General features: G+C 37.1%; 1 protein-coding gene across 1 annotated transcript in view; it reads left to right on the plus strand.

The window, feature by feature from the left end:
* The first annotated feature begins 346 nt into the window (after positions 1-346).
* Positions 347-11975, plus strand: part of LOC107469545 (methyl jasmonate esterase 1) — a 14475-nt gene continuing 2846 nt past the window's right edge. The window contains exons 1-2 of the mRNA XM_016088914.3: positions 347-820; positions 1057-1188. Coding sequence (XP_015944400.1) covers positions 347-820; positions 1057-1188 — 606 coding nt within the window. The remainder of the gene's footprint in view (positions 821-1056; positions 1189-11975) is intronic.

The following is an 11975-nucleotide window of genomic DNA, read 5'->3' on the forward strand; positions in this document are numbered from 1 at the left end:
AATTAACCTTATAAATAAAAAAGATTTATATTTTATATATTTATATATTTTATATTTATTCGAAAGAAGCCTTCCATCTATATATGGCGTTTGAAAACTTCTACTCACTAAATAATTTACATGTTGACCGAAGGGGACAAATAGTTAAATATTAATTGAATCATTCAAACTAAAGAAGATTATATATTTTGAGGATTACCAAATAACACCACCTTGCCATGGCCCACTGTTCGGGGAAAAAAACTTGTCTATCTAAAACCCTTTGTAACCAGACAACAACCCCGGAAAAAACTTAATATAAATTGACAATTTATTTTCAATCTCCCAAGTCAAAGAAGTTGAATTAATGGAAAAAGTAAAGAAGCAGCATCACCAAACACTAGCTTTCATCTTCTTGTTGATTATCCTATTGTCTTTAACAAACAAGTCAGGATCGTCGTCATCGGAGTTATCAAAAGCTCGGAAGCATCACTTTGTTCTAGTGCATGGATCATGCCACGGAGCATGGTCATGGTACAAGGTTATTACACTTCTCAAATCGTGGGGTCACAGTGTGACTGCCTTAGACTTGGCAGCTTCAGGGGTCAACCAAAAGAAGGCTTTGGAGCTTAAATCAATTTCTGAGTACTTTGAACCTTTGAGTGAGTTCATGGCTTCATCAGTGGGTAAAGGTGAAAGAGTGGTTCTTGTTGGTCATAGCCTTGGTGGCTTGGCCATATCCCATGCCATGGAGCATTTTCCTCGCAAGATTTCTGTGGCTGTCTTTGTCACAGCTATGATGCCTGGTCCAACACTCAACATATCCACCCTCAATCAGAAGGTAACTTCATGTCTTCTTTGCTCTACTTATTCTTCTTTGTCTTTCTTGTTCAATTTAAGCAATTGGGAGGAAAAATTGAATTGTGACTAAAAGACTTAAGTAGGACAAACATACATCTGTTAGAAGTAAAAGCATGATGAAAGAATATAGTGATGAATATGAGAGTTTGACCAAATACTACGGACATTTTGTGATTTCTTTTTTTTTTTTTTGATACTTTGTGTGTTTTTTTAAAGGCATTAAGCAAATTACAACCGCTACTGGATAATCATTACACTTACGATGAAGGACCTAATAAATCGGCCACAACATTTGTATTTGGACCAAAATTTCTTGCATCTAAAGTGTATCAACTCAGTCCAGACCAGGTTACTCTCCAAATTTTAAATTCTCTTGTTATAATTCGTTAGAGATATATTTTTTTATGCATCTCTTTTTATGAACTTAAACTTTTAGATAAATAATTTTATAATATGATATCATAATAAGAGCCCGAATCCTAACCCAATGATAGAGGCTGATGATGATGAAGTGATTGGACTGAAAAGGGTGAGGAAGTCATCCGTGTGGTTGAAAGACTAAAAAACATAAAAAAGGTGTACTGTAGGAGAATATTAGAAGAGGGTAATGTCAGAAGTTAGTTACGTAACAACTTGACATGAGATTTATAAGGGAAGGAGTGAGTCTAAGGGAGTCATGCTTATTCTTGTAAACATTTGGATTGGAGTGCATCCCTCACTCGAAAAGGGACTCTTTGTTTCTCACATACTAATCATATCTTTCATATAATTGCATTTTCTATTCTCTGCATCATTCTTCTGCATAATTTCTGATCATTACTATTCTATCATCATTGTCCTACTTGCGAATTGAATTAGCAACTATTAACTGGTGTTTTCATTGAGAGAAGCAGCTGCTGCAATGGTGGACAGAACTCGACTCAATCGTTTGGAGGAGCTCACGATCTCGAACAAGTAAGAAGTAGCCACTCTGCATCGTGGGTTGGCTTAAGTCAATGAGAGGATCACGGAGACCTAGCTTCAACTAACCACCATCGAAAAGTTGTTCTGCGACAGCATGAAGATGAAAACCCAAGTTGGATATTGTAGCCATTCAGGGGATGAGGTGATGGATAGCCCCATGTTAGGTTCAGTAAGCGTTAACTTGGAGTTGCTGTGGTCTCACAAGTTGAACGTGGCTGATCTACCCATGTTTAAAGGCGATGGGTAGAGGATTGGGTGTTTAGAGCAAAGCAATACCTTTAAACTTTTGTCATTCTGACTGAGTAGAGGATCAAGGTGTTATAATTCCATCTGGTGGGAGCGGCCTACGCCTGGTATCGGTGGGGTAGGGGGAGGCGGAAGGGTTTAACAACAATATTGCTTATATCTGGGAGACTTTTCTCGATGGCATGAATATCAAGTTTGGGAAGAATGTGTTCTATGACCCTTAGGTAGCGTTTGTTTTGAGGTATTGGGACAGAGACTGAGAGACTAAGACACAGTATCATGTTTGTTGGCTTAGAGACTGGTACTAAAATTTTTGTCTCTGTCTCTAAAATTCTCTAAAATTTTAATATTTCAGTACCTCCAAAAAGTAGGGACACAGGGGACAGAGACAGAAACTGAAATTTTAATAACATTTTATACCTAAAATACCCTCATTTCAATTAATTAATTTCAATTTTATCCTTTGTGCAAATTAAATTAAAGTTTTATTCTTGTTTCAATTTCTGTCTCTCACTTTACACCAAATAGAATACTGAAATTTTTTTCGATCTCTGTCTCTTAGTTTCTGTCTCTCAGTCTCACTCTTTCGGTCTCTATTTCTCTATCAAACGCTACCTTAAGGAACTGAAAAAAGGAGGATCGATGGAAGATGAGTACCAAGTTCGATTTGAGAAACTTACTAAGAGAGTTTCAGGATGGGTTAAGTACTTTTTTCGTCCCTAAGGTCTTACGTCAAAATCAAAATCGTTCCTGACTTTTTTTTCTTATTAAAATCATCTATCCTCAACGTTACAAAACGTTATAAAATCATCTTTTTGTCCATAAACAACATTTTTGAAGCGATTTTGCCCTTAAAAAATATCCTTTCCATCACCACTAACCTCCAACCCCCTTCATCATCGTCATCATTGAGCCTCTTTCTCGTTCTCTTTCTCTTAGACTCCTACTCTCCCTCAACACTAACCCCTAACCCCTTCATCATCATCATCACCGAACCTCTTTCTCTTTCTCTTTGTCCCAAACTCCTACTCTCCTTCACCACTAACCTCCACTCATCTTCTTCTCATCACCATCACCATCACCATCACCATTATCACAATAATAAAGATTGAATCACACACAAATTAAAGAATCACAAAACAAAAAGACTTCATCCAGTAGAAGCTTCTTTAACAGCTTGAACCATAGGCGGTTATTGCTGCTGTCGGAGGAGGAGCTGCAAAGATAGTGGCGGCGCTGTGAACGACACGGTGGAGGAGGGAGGCATCGACGACGAAGCAGATCCGGTCTTCATTCTGTCCAAAGATGCGGTAGTCGTCGAAGAGAGTTCCACGGTGGAATTGAATGACGAATTGAAAGCGCTTCTTGAGAAGAAGGTTATGGGATTGAGAAATGAGGGAACCACGGAGAGGGGGCTGTTGCGAACAGAAAGGAGATGCCAACAGAGGAAAAAACAAAAAGGTTTTGGCTAAGGCATGGTGCTATCTGTGAAAGAGGAGAAGATGTGGTTAACTTGGTCAAAATAACAGTTTGTTATTTCCTAAATTTAAGCTAAACCTCTGCTCCCTTTTTTCTTCCTTTTACTTGATTTTCTGGATTTCAATTTATTCTTCATTCTTTTATTTTTTTTCTAATTTTCTTTCTTTTGTATCACTTTCTTTTGATTTACTATCTCTTTTCCTCTGTTATTATTGTTGTTGTTGTTGATTTTGGGAAGAATTAAGGTTAGACTTGTGATCGTTTTGTTGTAGTAAGAGAAGAAAAGGCCATGGCAGTGGTGTGATGGAGGTGGAAGGAGTGTTGAGGGTGGGAAGTAAATGGCAGAGGTAGAAAATGAAAGGAAGAGACACTACGATTTCGATTTTCTTTCCTTGCTTGCTTTCTCTCTTCTTCGTTCTTCCTTTTTTCTTTTTTCTTTTCTTAATTTTTAAAGAACATATACATGACTTCTTCCTTTTTAATTTTTTTTATTTATGTTGTTGCTAATTTGTAGTTGTTGTTGCTGGATTGTTGATTTATTTTGTGGTTATGGCGTAGCGATGGTGATGATGATGCAGAGGTTAGTGGTGAGGGTGGAGAGAGTTTTTTATTTTTATTTAAGGGTAAAACTATCCAAAAAATATTGTTTATGACAAAAAGATGATTTTATAACATTTTGTAACGTTGAGGATGATTTTAACAAGAAAAAAAGATTGGGGATGATTTTTATTTTGACCTAAAATCTTAGGGACGAAACAAGTACTTAACCCTTTCAGGATTGAGTGAGGAAATGATCGTGTTGCTGTTTGTTGCTAGGCCTCAAGAGCACCTGAAATGTGAATTGCTTTTGGCCTCAACCCTCTTCTAACATTATTTAGGCAGTATCCATAGCAAAATTGCATGAATAGAAACACTCCATGATGCTGGGTTTCACAAAGAACAGTGGGAGCAGGTCCAACTCATCCTTTAGCACACCCACATGATTTGTCCCACAAAGAACACTGAATCCCATTGGCACGAACCAGAAATACTGTAACCCAAGCACTCACTCTGCAACATCTTTCCCACATACATCACAAGCTTCTTCTCCCTCACCTAAATCGAACTCAGCATCATTTAGAAAGCTTAGTAGTGCAGACATTCTGTAAGAAGAGAAAATGGTCTGTGTTATTATTGTGATGAAAAATACACCCCAGGACACTGTTGCAGGGCAACCTATCAGCTATTTGTCAGAGAGGAGGAGCTCCGTGAGTTGTTGCAAGAGACAACAGACGTGATAGGTGGCAATCCCAGTTTTGAGTTGGAAGAAGAGGAGGAAGGAGACACCCAAGCACTACGAATCTACCTTAATGCCCTTGAAGGCAAATTTCATTCGGAAACTCTTCGGGTTCCAGTTACCCATGCTAATCAACCCCTAATAATTTTAATTGATAGAGGAAGAACACTCAATTTTGTTAAGAGTTCTATAGCCAGGAAGTTAAATATGGTCCTTACCCTAACCAAAACTCTCCAAGTGATGGTAGGAAATTGAGACTCAATCAATTGCTGAGCTAAATGTTAGGAATTACCCTTAGTGGTGCATGGATACGATTTTGCAGTAGACGCATATGTCCTGGACTTGAAGGGAGCAGATGTAGTTCTAGGTCTAAATTGGATTATAAGGTTGGGCACCATCCAGATCAACTATATGGAGCTATTCATGAAATTCAAAGTCATGGGTAAATGGATAATCTTCAAAGGGGAGCGCTTGTTGAAGGAGGCTAGCCTTAATTCCAGGGAGTTGAGAAAGCTTAATGATAGCAAGGCTATTGCTTCTATGTTCCACTTGGAAGTTATGCAGTCTGAAGGCGGATAGAAGGGCAGAGTCGAGGAAGAAGATGTGAACCGGATCCTCGAGGATTCTCGGAGGTGTTTGCGGAATCACCCAATTACTGCCGCAGAGATCAATGGATCACCCTATCCATCTAGTTCCAGGTGTTGTGCCAGTCAGTATTCAACCTTAGAAGTACCCTTACTTCCAAAAAGAGATGGAGAGGCTAGTAGAAGAAACGCTACAAGTGGGAGTTATAAGAGACAACTAAAGCACATTCTCAAGCCCAGTGCTTCTGGTAAAAAAAGAAACATGGGGATGGAAATTTTATGTGGATTATAGGGCCATAAAATTGATTATGATGAAAGATAAGTTCCCGATACCCACCATCGATGAGATACTGGATGAATTGCATGGTGCTGTTTATTTTTCTAAAATTGATCTGCGAAGCGGTTACCATCAAATAAGGATCAGGGAAGAAGATATTGACAAAACGACTTTTTAGACACATGTTGGGCACTATTATCATGCCTTTCGATCTGAAAAACGCACCTTCCATCTTTCAAGTTACCATGAATCGAATCTTTCAACCATTTCTAAAATGCTTTATAGTAGTATTTTTCAATGATATCCTGGTATACAACTGCACTAGGGAAGAACATGTAGAGCACTTAACCCAAGCCTTACAAGTGTTAAAAGATAATCTCTTTTTTACAAAGAGTTGAAAATACTCTTTCTCACAGCAGTAAGTTGAATATTTAGGCCATGTTATCTCTGGCAAAGGGGTCAAGGTGGATTCATCCAAGATTAAGGCAATTCTTGCCTGGCCAGTGCCTAAGTCACTCAAGAAGTTGCATGGTTTTTCGGAATTGACAGGATAATATTGCAAATTCGTGGCTAAATATGCCCACTTGGCCTTTCCTTTAATAGAGCTCTTGAAGAACAATGCTTTCCAATGGACTAATGTAACAGACCAAACTTTTCATCAGTTGAAATAATTGATGACCCATACCCCTATGCTTGCACTTTCCAATTTTTCTAAGGCATTTGTGGTTAAGAATGATGCCTCAAGCACCGCATGGGAGCAGTCTTGTCTCAAGGTCACCCGATAGCCTGCTTTAGCAAGAAGTTTGGGGTTAGATTAGCACAAGCCTAAGCCTATGTAAGGGAGTTGTATGCAATAGCACAAGTCGTAGCAAAGTGGCGGCATTACCTTTTAGGCCAAAAATTTACTATCAAGATTGATCATCAGGGGCTCTGTCAGCTAATGACATAGGTAACACTTATCTCGAAGCAGCAACACTACCTCTGAAATTGCTTGGTTATGTAATACCATTACTATCAGAATGTTACACTTCTGGCTGCGCTACTCTAATAACATACAAGACTTCTTCTACAAGTAACTTACTAATATATCAGACATACATATTGTTACAAATCACGACTCTTATCCCTCTTACAAAAATATATAACAAGGCGAGGAAAAAATTATAACTAAGATATATGCAACACAATCAGATGCGTAGCAGAAACTCCTTAAACTCCTCATTCATCCTGAAAAGAGAATATGTAGGGGTGAAAACCTAACCACACGGTTTCACCATATAAGTTTTAGAATTGTCATAAGAATATATGTAAAAGAAAATTATTTTCAACTGCAGTGATTATCGCTCCTCTTATGAATCTTTTTGAAAACCAACAGTCAGTTATCCAAAAATCTAAATTCATATTTTATTTATAAAAACTCCAAACCAAACATAGTATACTATAACATTCCACTAATTACCAGAGAACCATTCTAATCAAACTTACCAAGACATATAACGTATCCAAATCATGGTCCCTGGCACAACAATCACGGCCTCCGGCCTGAAACACAATCAATCAACACTCAACTGCTATAATCTGAACCAACCAGTCACAAACACAAGTAATGAAGTTCAAACACAATCAAGAGCAATTACAACAAGTATGGCAATTAGCAGTTAAATATAAGTATTCACATAGGTAAATCAAATACAATAGACACACCCAAACAATGTCAAATAGATGCATATGATGCATGCTTATCCTACTGGCCATGAGCTCACGTGTCAGTTTCACATAGGTAAACCGAATACAATAGACACACCCAAACAATATCAAATAGATGCATATGATGCATGCTTATCCTACTGGCCATGAGCTCACGTGTCGGTTAAACTGTCAGAACCTGATACATCCGGTAGCTAACCCAGATATCATCTCTCAACACAAAGGAAATCTTCAACATTACAAAAGGGAATCCTCAACCTTCCAATCTGAGAGAGACTGTGATGTAACAATAGAAAATCTTCAACCTAACTCGTTCATACCACAGCCAGAAATTAAATCGAAAGAAATTCTCAACCTTCTCCATTTAATTCTCCAATATAACAAGAGAGGGAATCTTCAATCCCACTTGCCCACTATAAGAAAAAAGGGAATTCTCAATCTCAACTTGTCTATGACAGCAAGAGAAAGAATCCTCAATCTTAACTTGCCTATTCATGAGCGGGACAAAGCCACCATCCTCACCACATCAATCCAAATATCATTTCAATCAAACACAATCAAACATAATCTTAACCATAACAAAAAATTGAATTAATAATACAGAATTGAAGCAAAGAGAATCATCAACCTTCTATTCAACTCTCTGATATGACAAGAGAGAGAATCATCAATCTCAAGCTTGTCCACGCAACAAGAGAGGGGATCCTCAATTTCAACTTGTCTATCGCTACAAGAGAGAAAATCCTCAATCTCAACTAGCCTATTCCCAAAATCATTATATTAAAAATTAATTAACTTTTTGAATCTTTAACTAAATAAATAAATCTCTTTCGTTGTTAGTCAAAAATAAATAAGTAAATCACAAACCCATTTCTCAAATCAACCAAAATCATAGAACTCATTTTCATTACTTTATTTTTTATTAAAAATCCTTAAAACCACATCTTTAATTTGAATCAATTCAATAAAACTCATTTCCATGCGATCAAGCACCCAAAACATATTTCTTTTTATAATTAACTAAACCAAAATAAATTAAATATTCAATTTACTTCTATTACTTTAGTTTCCTCAAAAACTCTGCAAAAACATAGTCTTTAAACCAAAATTAGTCAGCATTTTCGTTCAATCAAATACCCAAAACATATTTTCAACTTTATTTCTTTAGTACAAGACTTTCCCAAAAAAGAATGACTTAAAATCATTTCTTTTCACCAATCAAATTCAAATGATTTAAATCCACTCGAATTGAATAATCTATTTCATTTTTTTAAATTCATTTAAATACTTATAAAAATTTTGGCAGCATCTCCTCTAAAATTCGGCCTTTGCCATGCTTCAAGGGTCCCAACCAAATCATTTCTCAACCCTTTTCAACAGTTTCAAGACCAAATTATTCCTCAATAAAACATACAATTCAGATTTCTAAATACAAAACCATTTTTCAATATAAGCATACAAATCAGATTCCAAATCAAGCTTTATTAACTACCACAATGCCAACTCAATCAATCAATAATTCAATAGACCAAAAAATTACATTAATCCAAAACAACTCAGTCAATCCATAAGACTCACATAATCACCAAATATATAGTTTTTACATCAATATTGACTTATAACAATTCCATAATATAAAATAATTTTTAAGAAAAATTCCTACCTCGATCGCAACCTAACTAGATGACAAACTCCCCTTTATACTTATTTACGAAGCAGCAACATCAAATCTGACCATCCCCACAATAGCAACAACCATTTAAACGCTGCATGAAAGAATCGTAGATCAACCCTAAGATATTAACGTCGCCAAAACCTAAGAAACATATAACATAATGGCAACTAAAAGGGTTTTAGAGTAAGACAACTTACTGTACTTAGAGAAGAACCAAACAACGGATCAGCTGCAGCTCCGGTGATGACTTTCAGCGAGCAGAACGATAACATAGAGTTTCAATGAGGACAGAAAACCTCAGCGGCAACAAGTGATGACAACAATATCCCCAGAAATTGAAAGAATGGAAACTAAACACAGTAACACCCTTACCAACGGCAGTAGCGTTAGCTCAACCAGTTCCAGCGGTGTTTTTCGGCCATCATAGCGCCGTTCCTGGCAGTCAAAAATGGTGGTGAGGTTTCCTCCTCCTGTACAGCACCCGCAATAGCAACCTCTCTGTTCCATCTCTCCCATTCGAGCTCCTCCTCCCGGCGACTCTAACGGCAGTAGCGGAGGAGCAGTGACTCGATGACGAAGCTAGAAACCGCGAGTGAGAACAGCGGCACAGGACAGCTCCCTCCATTGATTTCTCTCTCTCTCTCTCTCTCTCTCTCTCTCTCTCTCTCGCTCTCTCTCTCCTCGAGCTACTCAGCAGCTCGTGTTCCTTTCTCTCTCGACGACGGTGATGACCTCAATGGTGGTAGCTAGGGCGACGACATGCACGGTGACGGCTTATCACAGTAGCAGCGGTGCACAACGATGGCGCCTCCTCTTCCTCTCTCTTGTGTTTGTCTCTCTCTTCTTCTTGCTCTAAATAATTTTTTGATTATTCTCCACATACAAGTCATTTTTTGATATAAGTCTATACAAGTCATTTATATTTATGTGCGCACATTCTTCTTCGTGCCGTTATTGCACGTTCTTCTTCTTCTTCTTCGTTATTTTTCTTTTTCATTATCGCCGTCACCAACACCACCTCCTCTTCCTCCTGCTCTTCCTCCTTCTTTTTTCATTAGAATTTATTCTCCTCCTTCCTTTTCCTTCTTCTGCTCCATCATCAATTATCTCATTGTTGAAGATAATGAATAATTCAATTTCAAATTGTCAATTGAATCAAAACAAAATTGATTATTATTTTGAATCCAATCAAGTGGCAGAGGTGTGGTTCAATTCTAGTTTATTTTTTCGTTAGTAGTTTATGATTCTGTAGGTGAATAATGTTTCATTGTTGATGGTTTGAATTGAATGTAATGTAAAAGCTCTGCATTAAAGAAAATATTTTTCTGTATTTGCAGCTAATTTGAATGTAACACAAAGATATTTGGGTGTAACACGAAGATATTTGAGTGTATTTTTAAAGAATTTTTGGTATATGTGATGGACGAAATTGTGATCATCAACAATGGCTCCAAAGACTTGGTAGTGCTCTCAAACATGAATCACACTTAGTCACAACTCCGCACAACTAACGAACAAGTGTACTGGGTCGTCCAAGTAATACCTTACGTGAGTAAGGGTCGATCCCACGGAGATTGTTGGTATGAAGCAAGCTATGGTCATCTTGTAGATCTCAGTCAGGCGAATTCAACTCTATTAAGAAATTATAGTATATGAAAATAAATAAATAAAAAAGGATAGAGTTACTCATGTAATTCAATGGTGGGAATTTCAGATAAGTGTGTGGAGGTGCTTGTCCCTGTTAGATCTCCAAACTTAGAAATCTTTAATGCTTGGACTCTAACAAACAAAAAATGCATATGAAAAACAAGAAAATACACAAAACAAGAAAACATCAAGATCAAACAAGAAGACTTACCAAGAACAACTTGAAGATCATGAAGAACACTATGAATGCATGAATTTTCAAAAAATGCATAATAATTTTAAAAACATGCAATTGACACCAAACTTAAAAATTGACTCAAGACTCAAACAAGAAACACAAAATTTTTTGATTTTATTATTTTTTTGGATTTTATTTTATTTTTTTCGAAAAACATATAGGAAAAAGAAAATAAGAAATTCAAAATCTTTAAGAAGAATTCCAGGAATCTTTCAATATTAGCCCAAAGCTCCAATCAAAGGGTTGGACATGGCTTAATAGCCAGTCAGCTTTAGGATGGAATTACATGCATTGTGGTGATTAGTTGAAGACCAATTCCAAAGGAGTTTGAATATGACTTTGCAGCCAGCCAGGATTCAACATGCTTCATGAAACTCTGGAATCCATTCTTAAATGTTTTGAAGCCATAGAATGATTTATTTTAAAAAAAAATTCAAAAATAGGAATAAAATTTTTTTTGAAAGATTTTTGAAAAGTTTTTGAAAAGAAAATTACATAATCTGAACAACAAGATGAACCGTCAGTTGTCCATACTCGAACAATCCCCGGCAACGGCGCCAAAAACTTGGTGGACGAAATTGTGATCATCAACAATGGCTCCAAAGACTTGGTAGCGCTCTCAAATATGAATCACACTTAATCACAACTCCGCACAACTAACCAGCAAGTGTACTGGGTCGTCCAAGTAATACCTTACGTGAGTAAGGGTCGATCCCACGGAGATTGTTGGTATGAAGCAAGCTATGGTCATCTTGTAGATCTCAGTCAGGCGGATTCAACTCTATTAAGAAATTATAGTATATGAAAATAAATAAATAAAGAAGGATAGAGTTACTCATGTAATTCAATGGTGGGAATTTCAGATAAGTGTGTGGAGGTGCTTGTCCCTGTTGGATCTCTGCTTTTCTACTGTCTTCCTTCAATCTTTCTTACTCCTTTCCATGGTAAGCTGTACGTAGGGCATCACCGTTGTCAATGGCTACATCCCATCCTCTCAGTGAAAATGGTTCAAATGCTCTGTCACAGCACGGCTAATCATCTGT

Source organism: Arachis duranensis, chromosome 10, assembly GCF_000817695.3.
Source record: "Arachis duranensis cultivar V14167 chromosome 10, aradu.V14167.gnm2.J7QH, whole genome shotgun sequence".
Classification (NCBI taxonomy): domain Eukaryota; kingdom Viridiplantae; phylum Streptophyta; class Magnoliopsida; order Fabales; family Fabaceae; genus Arachis; species Arachis duranensis.